The 16,558-nt window shown below is 56.9% G+C and overlaps 1 protein-coding gene across 1 annotated transcript; it reads right to left on the bottom strand.

Annotated features, from left to right (window-relative positions):
* Positions 1 to 9,201: 9,201 nt before the first annotated feature.
* Positions 9,202 to 9,504, bottom strand: LOC136455150 (uncharacterized). The gene has a single exon (XM_066455293.1). It carries the CDS (start codon positions 9,502 to 9,504, stop codon positions 9,202 to 9,204), a length of 303 nt encoding a protein of 100 aa, XP_066311390.1.
* Between the last annotated feature and the right edge of the window lie 7,054 nt (positions 9,505 to 16,558).

The raw sequence follows: 16,558 nt of genomic DNA, 5'->3' as shown, positions 1-16,558 counted from the left end.
TAATGGGATGTGACGCTCGGTCGGGGATACTGGTCGAGACAGAAGCGACAGGTTGTTGCCGAGCCGGCCTCGAGCGATACGGAGAATCGACATCTCGTCTGAGGCTTTATGCGCGGGGCCTCGGGCGAGACAGAGAATTGGTTCCCCGTCCGAGGCCTCCCATGCGAGGCTTCAAGCGAGGCGAAGATTTGGCAGGTCGTCGAGGCCTTCCGTGCGAGGCCTCGAGCGAGGCAGAGAGTCGGTGGGCTCAGACAAGGCCAGGGGTTAACCAACAGTTTGCCTTTTGGCTTTGTGTTAAATGGGGTCTAGGCGATATTTTCGGTATACGCTCAGGGTACCCTATTTTATGATACCCAACAGTAGCCCCCGAGCCTCAAGGAGAGCGTGAGCACTCTTCTTGAGGTTTTGACGAGGCTTGACCTGCGGTAGCTCCTGACGGGATAGTGTTTCATACTTCAAGGCCTTAGTGGTTACGCACGAGCACACCCACCAGGTGTAGCCCCCGAGGCCCTGGGGGAGTGGATTTATTCCTCTAGGGTCTTTTTCCACGTTGAGTCGAGGGATTTTATCGTATTCGTTGAGCCCACGAGTGTGAGTTCGGGTCGCAGGGTCTCGGCAGGATCGCAGGAAGAGCCCCCGAGCCTCTGCATGGAGCGAGAGGGCGATCGGGAGTTCTCCTGACTTTTTGTGTGACCCTCGCGCTTCCTTTTCGCTCAGAAGGAGGGGTGGAATATACCAGGCTACCCTCGATGGGTGCGAGCGGTGGCACTTCTGGTAAGCTGTTATCGGGTAAGTCCGAGTGGAGGCCCGTGCCCCGTTCGCTAGGGGTCGGCTAGCGGTCCAGAGACGCACTCCAAGAGTACCAGAGGGTTTTTCTAGTGGGTGCCGGGGCCGTTCGCTAGGCCCCGGTGGCTCGGTGCCTCCCTACGGTGGAATCCCATTTGGAGACCTCCCTGCCGGTCTTGGACATGACTTAGGGCGTCCCAAGCGTTTGGCTTGCTTGGGTCTCGGCCCCGTATGGGCTCGCCTATAGTCGTCCCTGACTCTGTTGCCCTGGGGCAGCTGTCGAAACCCTCGAGAGCCCAGCCTTCAAACCCCTGGACTGTAATGGGCTCAGCGCCTAGTTCCTTTGTCTGAAAGGAATAGGGTGGGGGATATCTCCCCCATTGGCTTGACAACGGTAGGCGCGCCTTTTGAGGCAATTTTCTCGAGGAGGCAGAATGGCGCCTACCGCTGCAGCGGCTGGACGTGACGTTGTGTCAGCGGGTGGAACATAACTGTTCATGCGATTAATGAGGAAAAGGTGGGCACATGGGCGGTAAAATCGGATCTAGATTAACTATGCCGGATCTGAGGGAAACTTCCCCGATTTCGTCGCCCATCCGTTTCACCTTCTCCCTGCATAAATACGTGACAAGCCTCGCCCCTCCCCTCTTTGCCTTGCCTACATCAGCCTTTGCCGCCCTTGAGCTGTCGCCAGAGCGGAGAGTACCGGGAAGAAGAAGGGAGACGAGCGAGGTAGAGAGAGAGAGAGAGACTCACCGCCGCAGGCAAATTCTCCACCACACTCATGGCCGGCAACGTTGTTGTCATCGAGGTGGACCCTTGGGGCCTGTCCAATGTATCCGTGGAGACACTCCAGTCACTCGTCGACGACGGTCTTCTCCGTCCGGTTACCGACTCCAACAGGCCAGAGTGGATTGCTCTGTCAGGCAAGCCGGAGCCGAGGCCCTGCGACGGCTACGTCATGAGCTTCATGTCTTTTCACGAGCATGGCCTCGGCCTTCTGGCAGACCGGTTCATGCGGGCGCTCCCGCACTACTACGGCGTGGAGCTCCACAACTTCAACCCCAATTCCATCGCGTAGGCGGCCATCTTCGTCGCCATCTGCGAGGGGTATCTGGGGATTGCTCCCCATTGGGAGCTGTGGCTCCACCTCTTTCGGGCGGGGCATACCACCAAGCCAACGGGTACGTCGGGCACGAGGAAGGCGATGAGGGCCGGTGGCTACACTCTCCAAGTGCGCCAGGACCATCAGCACCTTTACATCCTGGCCCAGCTCGCGTCAACCAATCGCCGCTGGTACACCAGTTGGTTCTACCTTCGCAACGACGACGACGAACTCCCCCCCTACACTGGGCGAATCGTGGAGAGCTGTCCGGAGAAGTGGAAGTATGGCGTCCTGAGGGAAGATTAGCCCAAGCTACAGCCGCTCCTAGAGGGGCTAGAGAGGCTGCGGGGCCACGGCCTTACTGTGGCTGTGGTCGTGGCCGCCTTCCACCGCTGGAGGGTGCTGCCACTGATGGCTCGGTGGCGGTGTCTGTTCGAGATGAGGCCGGATGAGCCGATCGAGGGCATCTAGATGTCTGCCTCTGCCCTCTCCGACGAGGAAATTCTTTGCCGGGTGAGGGAAATGGTGGAGGCGAAGCTGAGGAGCGCTGGCCTGACCCCCTTCGCGATGCGCCTGTCGCGGGGGTTCCTCTCGCTGGTAAGTCATGCGCCGCTGCAGCCCCCGAGGCCTCCTTGTTTCTCACCGTTTCTTATTCTCTTATCCGTGTTCATCGTTCCTACAGGGGATGAGGGACGTGCGAGACTCCCCGCCACCCGTTCCTAAGGACGCACGACGACGGGCGGCCAACTGGGCGCATGCCGAGGCATAGAAGAGGCGGAAGGACGCCAAGGTGGCGAAGCGCATGAGGAAGATCCTTGCACACGAGGAACTAGAGAAGCACCGTCGGCAGCAGAGGCAGGACGGTCTCCCGGTGGGGTCATCTCCGTCATTGTCGCTGTCGACGGACTCTGCGGGCGGAGATGACGAGAGCGAGATGGGGTGGGGTCCCCTGGACCATCTCCCCGACATCGGGGAGACGGTGCTCGGGGCGTCGGCAAGCAGCCCGACGCTCCCAGGAGGAGGAGGAGGAGACGCTTCGGGGCCAGCGATCGCCGGCCCTGGGGCCGAGGCCGACACACCCGAGGCACGGGCGTTGGGAAAGCGTACCGTTAGCCCAGTGGGCTCGACGGTAGCGGTGGAGCAGGTGGCGGTGGGGGCGACGCAACTGCCCCTACAGAGGATCGAGGGGGCGCTGGGGTCCATTGAGGACCGGCCGGCGCCGTCGGATACAGAGGCCGCGCCTCTACCGCCGCCACCGCCTTCGTAGAGGAGGGTCGCCATGCCAAAGCGGCTGTAGCCCCACTCGAGGTAAGTGTATGTTCGGCAGAGTTGCAGCATTTTCCGTTCATTCTTTGGTCTCATGCTGACCCTGTAAGTATTTTGTCTTTAGCCAGAAGCGACCTGCGGAGGTGCCCACCTTGGTGCCCCTTAAGGCGCTCAAGGTGAGCCCTAGCTCCACCGCCCACTGGGTGGCGGAGGCACAAGCCGCCATACAACATGGCGCGGTGTCCGCGAGGGCTGACCCAAAGGAGCCGGTCACCCAAGGAGGGGCTGCCGAGGCGACCCCGACACAGACGGGGGAGGGAGCGCCTCCGCCCCGCGAGGCCAAGGCTCCCGAGTTAGATGGGGCTGAGGTGCCTTCAGTTGCCGAGGCCTCTAAGGTCGAGGATCCTGGGCCTCCGAGGCCGAGGCGACGGGGGTCGGGGCGCCCAGGATCGCCGAGGCCGCAGCGGCGGGGGCCGGAGCTCCCGGGACCACCGAGGCCACGATGGCGGAGGCTGGAGCCCTCGGGACCACCGAGGCCGATGTGATCGCGGTGAAGCCGTCGGCCCAGGAAGTGGAGATGAAGGCGGCGGAGGGCTCGGTGATGCCCCTAGTCCAAGGCCTACCACTGTTGCGGGAGGGCGCTCGGGAGGTGGAGGTCTATCCGATCTCCTCCGACGATACTTCTCGGGCGCAGGAGGTGGTCGACACCGAGGTGGCCGGCACCGTGGAACAGCCGGCTCTGACCTCGGGCGAGGGAAGCTCGGCCCTCGTATGGGTACGACTCGAGCCCCACGGGTGGGATCACCCGCGTGTCCTGTGGTAGAGCCAGGATGACCCTGAGGGGGAGCCTCTATTCGCCCTTGAGGACGCGGCCGAGGGGGGCACTGGGATACTTTCGAGCGGTACCTCCAGCTGGCGGAGCGGTCACTGTGGACAGCGCTGTCTGTTGTGGCTAACAGTTTGCCCGGCGTCGTCCAGGTACGTGCCTTCCTTTCTCGTGTGGTGTCATCTTTTTCCAAGTTTTCTTGCAGTGCATGACCGCTATTCCGCTTATCTAGGAGCTCAAGACCCGATCCCTCGAGAAGTCGGTCTTTCTCCGATGGGAGAGGGACGTCTAGGACCAGCTCTAGCGGCAGAAGGGCCTGCTTGCCGGCACCAATGAGCTTCTGTCGGCGCAGAGCATGGAGGTGGAGGACCTCCGCCTCCGTTGTGCCGATGCCAAGGCCGAGACAGCCACGTCTCAGGAGCAGGTCGCCCCTTTGGTGGTGCGGGTCAAGGAGTTGGAGGAGGAGCTGGCCCGAGTGGCTGGCGATAGCGACGCCATCTGGTCTCGGGCTGGAGAATCCATAGCCTCTGTTAAGGCCCTTGCTAGATAGCTGGGGACGGAGCAGGGTGTGTACCAGCTGACGAAAGGTGCCTTGGATGAGGCCCTCAAGGCGGCTGAGGCTTCTTGTACCGAGGCTGTGGTCTGGAGGGGAAAGGCAGAGGGTGAGTCTTATTCCCCTTTTTTTATTTGTTTTTCTTGTGTTTGGCCCCTAACTCCTTGGTGTGATACAGAGCTAGAGGGAGAGGCTTCTAGGGTGGCCGAGGCCTCTCGGGTCGAGGTCTAGCGCCTGAAGGAGAAGGCCGAGGCATCTCGGGTCGAGGCCCAGCGCTGGAGAGAGAAAGCCGAGGCCTCTCGGGTCGAGGCCCGACGCTGGGAGGAGAAGGCCAAGGGTGAGTCCCATAGGCTTTCATCCCTATTTGGCTTATTTTCCTTTACGCTCAACCCCATTCCGTTTCCTTTGGCGTAGAGTTAGAGACAGAGGTCACCTAGGCACCCGAGGCCTCTGTCGCCGTGCAGGCGATGCTCAAGACTGAGATCGGGGAGCACGACACGCTGAAGAGTGCCGCCCATACCACCTGTGAGGCCCTGGAGGTTGAGGGGGTCCAATCAGGAAGCTCCCTTGGGAGCCGCCTAATTGCGTTGATCGGCCAAGTGCGCGAGCGACTTCGAGGGGCGCTGCACACGGGTGTTAAGCGTGCCCTGGCCGTCATCGCCTCGCACTACATCGGCGTCGACCTCAAGGCCATCAGCGATGGCTACGTCCTACCTGATGATGACGGGGAGGCCGACGAGGAGGTAGCGAAGCTGATGGAGGCGATAGAGGGCCCCAGCACAGCGCTGGCCAAGCTTTTCGAAGAGGAGGTGGTCCCTCCCAAGCCATCCGCCGATGCTGGAGGCCCTGAGCCATGACCTGGGCCCAAGAGGCCATGTAAATAGAATATGGATTAACTTTGTATCGTAACACTTATGGCTGTCGAGGCCCTTTTTTAAGTACTCGTGCTTCTTAATTGTTTTTCTTGTATTTCCGAGCCTCTGCCCTCTGTTGTCTCTGATCAGATTTCTTTGCAAAAAACCTCCTTGGAGCCTAAGCCGCCCCTTGGGCGAAAGATGGTGAGGGACTGCCGTAGCCCGAAGGCGTAGGCCATCTCGCGACTCTACCGGCCTTCTAGCCCTGAGACGGACTTTTGGTCGTTAGGTTTTTCACAACCGATTTGTCAGAGCATGCTAGAGAGTTTGGCGTAGGAATTTTTTCGAAGAACGACTAAAGAATGGTGCGTGGGACTTAGGGGGGAGTCCCCCATCTAGCCTCCGAGGGAGGCTCGGTTTTGCAGAAGCAGAGCCGTGTCTCCCTTGTGGTGTTATCGTAATGCCGAGGCCCGCGATGGGCTCGGGGGATTTCTCAAAAAATTAGAACAACTAAAGAACGCTTCTTAATTGTATTTTGAGAAACAATGTATACAATGCTTGGAAATTTAAGGGTAAAAGCGACGTAGCTGTTCTATGTTCCAAGCATTGGTGATGATTTCGCCCTTCTTGTTGGCTAGCTTGTAGGTCCCAGGCTTCAGCACTTGGGCGACGATGTATGGTACTTCCCATGGCGGAGTCAGCTTGTGGCGGCCCTTGTTGCTCTGCCTCAGCCTCAACACCTAGTCGCCTACCTTTAGGTCTCGACTTCGAATGTGTCGGGCTTGATAGCGCCGTAGGGCTTGCTGGTATTTGGCCGAATGTAGCAGCACAACGTCTCAGGCTTCCTCCAATTGGTCGAGGGCGTCCTCGCAGGTGGTGCGGTTGCTTTGCTCGTTGTAGGCCTGTAGCCTCGGGGAACCATATTCCAAGTCAGTGGGGAGGATAGCCTCGGCTCCATAGACCAGGAAGAAAGGTGTGAACCCTGTGGCTCTGCTTGGAGCGTTCCTCAGGCTCCAGATGACCGACAGGAGTTTGGCGAGCCATTTCTTGCCAAACTTCTTAAACCGACTGTAAATTCTTGGCTTGAGACCTTGTAGGATCATGCCGTTAGCATGTTCTACTTGGCCGTTTGTCCTTGGGTGTCCTACGGCCGACCAGGCCACACGGATGTGGTGGTTGTCGTAGAATGTCAGGAATTTTTGGCCGGTGAACTGTGTCCCGTTATCGGTGATGATGGAGTTCGGAACCCCGAACCTGTGGATGATGTCCGTGAAGAATAGCACCACTTGCTCAGATCTGATTTGATTGATCGGGCGAGCCTCGATCCATTTGAAGAACTTATCGATTGCTACCAGCAGATGGGTGTAGCACCCGGGGGCCTTCTACAGAGGCCCAACCATGTTGAGCCCCCACATGACAAACGGCCATGTGATAGGGATGGTTTGGAGGGCCTAGACTGGGAGGTGCATCTGCCGCACGTAGTACTGGCATCCCTCGTAGGAGCGTACTAACCTGGTGGCATCAGCAACGACCGTCGGCCAGTAGAACCCTTGGCGGAAGGCATTTCCGACGAGCATCCGAGGCACCGCATGGTGCCCGTAGGCCCCTGCGTGCAAGTCCCAAAGTAGGGCCTGACCTGCCTCGGTGGTGATGCATCGTTGGAGGATGCCAGATGGACTTCACCTGTACAACTCGCCGTTGCAGAGGATGTAAGTCTTGACTCGTCGTGCAAGCCATCTGGCTTTGGTTTTGTCTACAGGGAGCTCTCCTCAGACGAGGCAATCAAGGAACAGGACCCGCCAGTCCATGCCCTGGTTGGCCTCAGGAGGCTCTGCGTCTACTTCCATAACCTTAGGCTTGACCAAAGGGGTCTCGGCGATGGAGGGGACCTCGAGCCCTACGGTGAGCTCGACCGGTGGGCCCTCTCCTACTACCGAGATGTGGTTGATGGAAGGCTTGTGGAGATCTCTGGCAAAGATGTTCGGGGGACCAGAGCCCATGCCGATACCATCTTTGCCAGTTCATCCGCGGCCTCGTTGTATTTCCGCGCGATGTGGTTGAGTTCGAGACCGTCGAACTTGTCTTCTAGGCAACGTACCAACTTGCAGTACGCCTCCATTTTGGGGTCGAGGTAGTTTGACTCCTTCATGACTTGATCAACGACGAGTTGTGAGTCGCCCCGGAAGTCGAGACGCTGTACTCCAAGTTCGATGGAGATCTGCAAGCCATTGACGAGAGCTTCGTACTCGGCTACATTGTTGGAGGCGGCAAAGTGGAGCCGAACCATGTAGCGCATGTGTACTCCAAGGGGCGAGATGAAGAGCAGACCCGCGCCTGCCCCGGTCTTCATCAGGGACCCGTCGAAGTACATGGTCCAGCACTCCGTCTGAATTTGAGCAGGTGGCAGTTGGGTGTCGGTCCACTCAGCCACAAAATCGGCCAAGACCTGAGATTTAATCACTTTTCGAGGTGCAAAAGTCAAGGCTTCCCCCATGAGTTTGATGGCCCACTTGGCTATCCTACCTGAGGCCTCCCGGTTATGGATTATCTCTCCCAAGGGAAAAGACGACACCATGGTTACTGGGTGGGACTCGAAGTAGTGACGCAGCTTGCGCCGAGCCAAGACTACGGCGTAGATCAGCTTCTGGATATGGGGGTAGCGCGTTTTGGTCTCGGAGAGCACTTCGCTGATGAAGTAAACAGGTCGTTGGATGGGTAGAGCGTGCCCCTCTTCCTGCCTCTCCACTACCACGGCCACGCTGACCACTTGGGTCGTTGCGGTGACATAGAGTAAGAGGGGCTCATCCCTGGCTAGCGGTAGTAGGATAGGAGGATTGGTGAGCAGTGCCTTGAGCTTGGCGAGGGCTTCTTCGCCCTCGAGGGTCCAAGAAAATCGCTCGGATTTTCTCAAGAGGCGGTACAGAGGCAAGTCTTTTTCGCCAAGGCGTGAGATGAAGCGGCTCAGGGCCGCAAGGCATCCCATGACCCTCTGCACTCCCTTGAGGTCTCGGATTGGTCCTATGCTGGTCACGGCTAAGACCTTCTCCGGGTTGGCCTCGATGATGCGTTCTAAGACTATGAATCCCAAGAGCATGCCTTGGGGGACCCCGAACACACACTTCTCAGGGTTGAGCTTGATGCCCTTCTCTCTAAGGCATTTGAAGGCTATCTCCAGGTCGTCGATGAGATCTCCGGCCTTTCTGGACTTGACCACGATGTCATCCACATAGGCCTCGACGGTTCACCCGATGTGCTCGCCAAAGACCTAGGTCATGCACCGCTGGTATGTGGGCCCTGCGTTTCTAAGGCCGAAAGGCATAGTCACATAGCAGTACATGTCGAATGGTGTGATAAAAGAAGTCACGAGCTGGTCGGACTCTTTCATCTTGATTTGATGGTAACTGGAATACGCATCGAGGAAAGACAGGGTCTCGCATCCCGCAGTGGAGTCAACGATTTGATTGATTCGAGGTAATACGAAGGGGACTTTCGGACAGGCTTTATTCAAACCGGTGTAATCTACACACATCCTCCACTTCCCATTTTTCTTCTTGACTAACACAGGGTTAGCTAGCCACTCTAGATGGGATACCTCCTTGATAAATCCGGTCGCTAAAAGTTTCTACACCTCCTCGCCGATGGTCCTACGCTTTTCCTCGTCGAATCAGCGCAGGCGCTGCTTCACCGGTCTAGAGCAGGCCCGGATGTCCAAGGCGTGCTTGGCAACCTCCCTCGGTATGCCCGACATGTCCGAGGGACTCCATGCGAACATATCGACATTCGCACGGAGAAAGTCGATGAGCACGGCTTTCTATTTGATGTCGAGGGTGGCGCTGATCCTCAGCGCCCGGTTGTCGGGGCAGGCAGGGTCGACTAGGACGAGCTTGACGGCTTTCGTGGGCTCGAACGTCCTGACATGACGCTTGGAGTTAGGTGCCTCACTACCGAGCCGGTCGAGGTTGGCGATGAGGGTCTCGGCCTCCATAAGAGCCTCGGCGTACTCGATGCACTCGACGTCATAGTCGTATGCATGCTCGTACATGGATTCAATCATGATGATGCCGTTGGGACCTGGCATCTTGAGCTTGAGGTAGGTGTAGTTGCGGACCACCATGAACTTGGCGTAGCACGGCTGCCCCAGGATGGCGTGGTAGGTTCCCCTAAATCCAACCACCTCGAAGGTAAGGACCTCCTTGCGGTAGTTGGAGGGGGTGCCGAAGCAAACGATCAGGTCGATGCGCCCGAGGGGACACGTGCGTTTCCCCGGCACAATGCCATGGAAAGGCGCGACATCACCCCGGAGCTACGACCGGTCGAGCTCTAGGAGCTCCTGGGTGTTGGCATAGAGGATGTTGAGACCGCTGCCTCTGTCCATCAACACCTTGGTGAGTCGGGTGTTGCCGATGATCGGGTCGACAACGAGTGGGTACTGCCCGGGATTTGAAACACGGTAGGGATGGTCATCCCGATCAAAGGTGATCGCCTCCGGAGACCAGTCGAGGTATCGGGGAGTGGCTGCCTTAACCGAGAAGACCTCCCGGTGTTCCCTCTTTCGCTGGCACACCGTGAGGCATGCCGAGGGTCCGCCAAAGATCATGAAGGCGTTGTGCACCTAGGGGAACCCGTCGTCCATATCGTCGTCCCGGTCGCCAGCGCCCCTCTTCTTGGCATCGTCATCGGGGAGCCCGAGCTTGGCGTAGTAACATCGGAGCATGGTGCAATCCTCGAGGGCATGCCTCACTCGGCCCTGGTGGTAAGGGCAGGGCTTCTTTAGCATGTCGTCAAAGAGCCCGGGGCCCCAGGGGCCTCGGGGATTCTTGTGCTCTACGGCTGTGACCAGATCGGCCTCGAGGACCTCCCGCTTCCCCTGGCAACCCTTTTTCTTTTTCTTGGGGAGGTAGGGAGCCGAGGCCTCAGGGGCCTCATCCCTCCGCTTCCCGTTGGCATTGTTGTCGGGGAAGATGGCCCCAATAGCCTCTTCGCCCGAGGCGAAGTTGGTGGTGATGTCGAGGAGCGTGGCAGCCGAGCTCGGCATGTTCCGACCTAACTCTCGGACCAAGTCTCGGTAGGTGGTGTCGGAGAGGAAAGCCTGGATGATTTTCGAGTCACCAACGCTGGGCAACTCGGTGCACTGTTTAGAGAAGCGCCGGATGAAGTCTCGGAGAGACTCGTCCGATTTTTGGCGACAGCTCTTAAGGTCCTAGGAGTTTTCGAGGCGCACGTATGTGCCCTGGAAATTCCCGATGAAGACCCTAACCAAGTCACGCCAGTCGTGGATCTATGAGGGAGGAAGATGTTCGAGCCAGGCTCACGCCGAGTCTAACAAGAGCAAGGGGAGGTTGCGGATGATGAGCAGGTCATCGTCCGCGTCGCCTAGCTAACAAGCCAGGCGATAATCGGCCAGCCAAAGCTCGGGGTTGGTTTCGCCGCTGTATTTCATGAGGTTGGCCGGTTGACGAAACCGGGCCAGGAACTAAGCGCCGTGGATGGCCCTACTAAAGACTCGGGGGCTAGGCGGTTCAGGAGAAGGGCTACGGTCCTCCCCACTGTCGTAGCGATGGCCTCGGTGTGGATGGTAGCCGCGGGCGGGCCCCTCATTGTCGTGGCATCATCGCCTGCTGACCACCTCGTGGTTGTCCCGTGCCTCATGTCGGTTGTCGAGGCGGTCGCGTAGCAAGGGGACCCTATTGATTGTCGGTGCCCGAGCGGGCTCGTGATGAACCGAGGTCTCCCTATCCTGTGATGCGGTGCCGTGGGAAGGTCCGAGGCACTTCCGCGCTGTCGAGAGGTGGAACTCTCGGCCTGCTGCACCGTGGCGGTCTCAAGGAGATCCCAGAGCTCGGCGCGGATCCATCGCCCCTCCGTGGAAGAGGGCTCGGGCATCGTGCGGACTAGCATCGCCGCAGCCATGACATTCTGGCTAGCGCGATTGAAGATTGGGGGTTGCTCACTCCCTTCATCGTCGTTGATGCGGTGGTGGACATCACGGGCCCTCTATCAGGCTCCTCCGCCATCGCCGCGACCTCACTGCTCTTGCTCGAGAGTGTCTCGAAGTTGCTGCAAAAGGAGTCGGTCTTGTTCAATCTTGGTCTAAAGCTCGTGGAGCTGTTCCAGGTCTAGGCGTTGAGGTTGTGCGGGGGCAAGGTTCTCGTTCCGCGCTGCTGGTGGGACAACGCGCAGATGTGTGGTGGCGCCTGCTCCCTAGTGAAGCGGGGAACGGTTGCCTGCCCCCTCGTCCTCCCCGCCCGCTCTCGGCATCCTGAGTCCGATGTGGAAGCACTCGTGAGTGGGGTCGTAAGTGCCTTCGTCATCGGAGTTGGAGTAGCCGAAGCAGTAGTCGCTTGCGGCCAAGAAGCGGCGCATGGCTTCAGGGTCGTGGAGTCTAGAGAAATCCGCTCTGGCCCATGCCTCGTCCTCCTCCGAGGAGTCAGCGTGGATGTGGGTCGAAGCCATGATGTCGAAGTCGAGGGCGAAGTGCTGGCGACGTCCTGAGGGCTCTACGTGAGCGGAAGCGTAGGCATAAGCGTAGGAGGCGGCGACATTTCTCAACCCGAAGGGGTACGGGGATGGTACCATCGCCCTGCTCCGCCGGAGCTGGCTCCTCAGGGGGTGGTGGGGCAGAGCTTGATGATGGGGCGTCGCCGCATGCCACCAACGTCTTTCCCTTGTCCAGGCTCAGGCTAAATAGGTCCCCAACCAGGGACCTTATGCCAACAGCTGGGCATGGGATACTGGCGGAGTGTGGTGAGTCACCCTAGGTTTGCGCAGTGTCGAGGTGATCCCGCCCGCGTCGTGCTTGGTGGGCGTGACGAGAGCGGCGGCCCTGGCGCCGCCTGCGCCTAGGCTGCCGGTGTGTGATGTCGTCGTCGGTCGACGGGGCTTGGGGTGTGAGGAGTACCATGTCGTACTCAGATCCTAGGGACATGAACTCTAGGCTCCCGAACCAGATCACCGTACTGAGACGTAGCGGTCGTACGGGGTCTGCCATCTAGAATTTGTTGGGACGACGAAGCTGACACGCAGAGTCCCCTACCTGGCGCGCCAACTGTCGGTGTTTCGGACCGGCGAGCCCTCAACCAACTAGTAAATTTGTACTGCGTGTGCCCAATCCCGGAATGGTGATGCAAAGAGACACAAGGTTTATACTAGTTCGGGCAATGGGTGCTCTACGTCTAGTCTGAGAGTTCGATCTTGTATTCCTTGCACCGAAATGCTCGTAGTAGGGGGTTACAAGCGGGGCGAGAGAGGGAGCTAGTCCCAGGTCTCTGCGTGGGGCGGCATGGGTTGCTTAAGACGTTGATCTCAAGCAGCGGGGAAGCTCGTGTGTTCGTCCGTGTGTTTATGCGTGAGTTCATCGCGTGGGCGTTGGCCTAATCGTAAACGTCCGCCCCCCAGAAATGGCCCTGGTCCCTCCCTTTTATAGTTGAAGGGGGGGACATGGGTGATACATGCGCTAGCTATTCGGCGTCGTGCGAATGGAGGCAGCATGTCCGAGCCCTGTAGCCTGTTACTGTGGTGACGTGGTCGACGGAGTGGTCCCGTCCTTGAAGTACCGGGGCGATGCGCCGATCACATCCGACCCTGTACGTCGTGGGAGCTCCAGTGTTAGCTTAAAGCGGGGCGTGGCGGTCGACGCGCCAGTCACCGTGTGTTGACTGCGTGAGAAGCCGAGACTCAGTTGGTGCCGAGGCCGAGCCATCGTGGGAGGCTCGACGGGCGCAAATCTCGAGGTTGCCGAGACCCTGAAGTATATTACCGAGGCTCGGGGGGTGCAGTTGGTCCCGTGCGCTGATTTCGAGGCTATGGGGACCCAGACTTGACTCCCCACGCCGCGTTGTTCCTAGGGCAGGGGTTAGGTGGCGCAGTGTAGTGCGGGCGCTGATCATGGGCACAGCACCAGAGCATAGTGACCGGTAACCCCTGCCCCATCCTATCCTGGATGGTATGGCGTTGATGCGACCTCCCGTCTCGTCGGCCGCTCTGCAGTGTCGAGCCATTGTCCGGCTGATATCGTGGGAGTGGTTGGCACATTAATGGGATGTGACGCTCGGTCGGGGATACTGGTCGAGGCAGAAGCGACGGGTTGTTGTCGAGCTGGCCTCGAGCGATACGGAGAATCGGCATCTTGTCTGAGGCTTTATGCGCGGGGCCTCGGGGGAGACGGAGAATTGGTTCCCCATCCGAGGCCTCCCGTGCGAGGCTTCGAGCGAGGCGAAGATTTGGCAGGCCGTCGAGGCCTTCCATGCGAGGCCTCGAGCGAGGCGGAGAGCCGGTGGGCTCGGATAAGGCCAGGGGTTAACCAACGGTTTGCCTTTTGGCTTTGCCTTAAACGGGGTCTAGGCGATATTTTCGGTATACGCTCAGGGTACCCCGTTTTATGATACCCGACACTAGTGCACGGACGTCCGTTCTTAGCATCGAATGGTGCCACATGCGTAAGAAGCAACGAGGCTTTCGAGCAGCCCATCCTCGTTTTGTTGCCCCGCACGCGCACCCCGCCCCGTCCATGCGCCCATCACTCATTGCGCCCATGTGACTCTCTGAACAACATCAAACACTTGCAACATGAAACACTTGAATGCAATATACGTATGAAATAGATGAAACATACATTTGCAACATATGTGTCAAACATAGGCAACATCCAGATAAAACACTTATAATTTACAATATGAAAACACTTGCTGCAACATAAGATTGAAAAACGGTTCAACAAATGCTTACAACATACCCCTGAAACACTTGCAACATGTGCAACATCCAATCTACTTTTGCAACATCCATACGAAACACTTGTAGCATCCCACGTAAACATGTTAAACACTTGAAACCTACATTTGCAACATAGAGGAGGGAGAGGCCGGGCCGATCAATTTTGGCCATCGGGGCGGGAGCCGGCGGCGAGCGGCAGCACGTGAAAACCACAAGCACCGATCATGCTCGTGGGTGACCTTGGCTCAACTGGGGACGACCTGAGGTGCTCTGACATGTGTGCCCAGCGGCCATCAGCTAGGGACAGCGGCAGCGCCCCGCAGCGGCGAGGCATCCCCGTCGGCGCTGGGGTTGGGGAACAAGCCAGGGATGTGCTACACGAACTGAGGGAGAAGACAGCGTGGTCGGCTTGGGTGGAGGAAGGAGGCAGCGATGACTTGATTTCTTAGAGACACGGAGGAGAGAGACGAGGTGCAATGAGAAAAGATAAGTACGAGTAGTCACTTGAGGTGTAGGTGTTAGATATTTTGCCCGGTGTCCGGATGCTCTAATCGTAACACTAGCGTTCTCAGAAAAGTCGAGTGCCATCTGTTTGTCAGGACCGTCACGAAATTAATTACGATCTTTTGTCATTTGTCATTGTCAAAACAGGGCTCCCGAAGGTAGAAAAGTAAGAAAGAACGTAGAAATTTCTTAAGCCTACCATCCCATCTGGCCAGCTGCGATCGCGTCGCGTGACCGAGGTCGTCACCGCACCGGGTTCTCCGACCTTAGAGCAAGTATAACAAGGCTTAGTCAGCAGGCTGCACCATGTTACATGTTATCAAAATCCTAAGTGGAGCAGTGAGAAGATAAGAGAGAAAGAAGCGGGCGGTTCATGAAGCGCCCGGCTGAATCACGTGTTACGATAACTCGGCGCTTGCTTGACCCACGTCCCAACATCCTAATCCCGTGCGCCGATACTGCCCCCAGCTCCTACGACTGAAGGGCCACACGAGATACTAGACCGCACTAGATCGTGTATGTACACGCACACATTAAATGCTCACTCTGTGTCGAACCAACCTAATAGCCGGTTAATGGTTAGCCTATTACGTCACCCCAAAATCCAAACTTTAATACTATACAAAAAGAAGATTCCCCGTCATATCAAATTTGCGGTACATATATGTAGTACTAAATGTTGACAAAATCAAAAACTAATTGCATAGTTTGGTTGTACTTTGCGAGACGAACGTTTTGAGCCTAATAGTCAACTATTGGACAGTGACCTACAGTATTTTCGGCGGCGCCGATTCCGAGCAACTAAACATGGCCTATATCAGTTAGCTACAGTATTAGTTTTATATGACGTGGCAATGTCATACAGCCGACTGGCGGCTAAGGCTGTGTTTAGTTCACAAAATAAAAATTTTTAGATGTCACATCGGATGTTTCGGAATGTTGGAAGGGGTTTTCGGATAATAATAAAAAAACTAATTACATAGCTCGCCTGAATACTGCGTGACGAATTTATTAAGCCTAATTAATTCATCATTAGCGCATGTTAGTTACTGTAGCACGTATGGCTAATCATGGACTACTAAAGCCTGTTCGGTTGGCTGGTTCGCGAACAAATACTGCTGGCTGGTTTGTGTGAGAGAAAAATACTGTTCCGGCTGAAAATTTACGATCGTTTACGACGAGCCACAGCCAAACGAACAGGCTGTTAGTCTTAAAACATTCGTCTCGCAATTTTCAACCAAACTATGTAATTAGTTTTTTTTGTCTATATTTAATACTCCATACATATGCCACAAGATTCGATGCGATAGTTTAGGGTAAAATTTTTTAGAAACTAAACGAGACCTAAGTTATTAGGGGGTGTTTGGTTCCTACAGGAAAATTTTAGTCCCTGTCCCATCGGATGTTTGACACATGCATGAAGTATTAAATATAGACAAAAAAATAACTAATTACACAGATTGTGGCTAATTTGCGAGACGAATTTTTTAAGCCTAATTAGTCCATGATTTGACAATGTTGTGCTACATTAAATATATACTAATAGCGGATTAATTAGGCTTAATAAATTCATCTCGTAAATTAGCCTCCATCTATGTAATTATTTTTATAATTAACTCATATTTAGTTCTCCTAAATAGCATCCGAACGTCCGATGTGACATGGACTAAAATTTAGTTCAGACCAAACGCCTTCTTAACCATGCTCTTATCCCCGTAACGCCGTACCGGGGCCGCCACGCCGTCGCGGCGCAAGCGCCAACGAATCACCTCGCCCTGGCGGGGCCCGCACTTTACCTCCCCGAGAATCCTACCACTCTACTACTGGTATTAAAGCCGCGCCGAGCCGAGCGGCCGGCGCATTTCTCCTCGCGAAGGAAACTGTCCCCGAAGCCCAAAGCGAAAAATCCCCCCCCCCCCCCCCCCCCCCCCAGGTCGCGCATCCTCCTCCTG

Source organism: Miscanthus floridulus, chromosome 5, assembly GCF_019320115.1.
Source record: "Miscanthus floridulus cultivar M001 chromosome 5, ASM1932011v1, whole genome shotgun sequence".
Classification (NCBI taxonomy): Eukaryota; Viridiplantae; Streptophyta; class Magnoliopsida; order Poales; family Poaceae; genus Miscanthus; species Miscanthus floridulus.
The sequence above is the reverse complement of the archived record's forward strand: the minus strand, read 5'-3'. Positions and strand labels throughout refer to the sequence as shown.

Coding starts and splice junctions, on each gene's coding strand:
- LOC136455150 (XM_066455293.1), bottom strand. CDS start 9,504: ATGGTGGTCCGCAACTACACCTACCTCAAGCTCAAGATGCCAGGTCCC.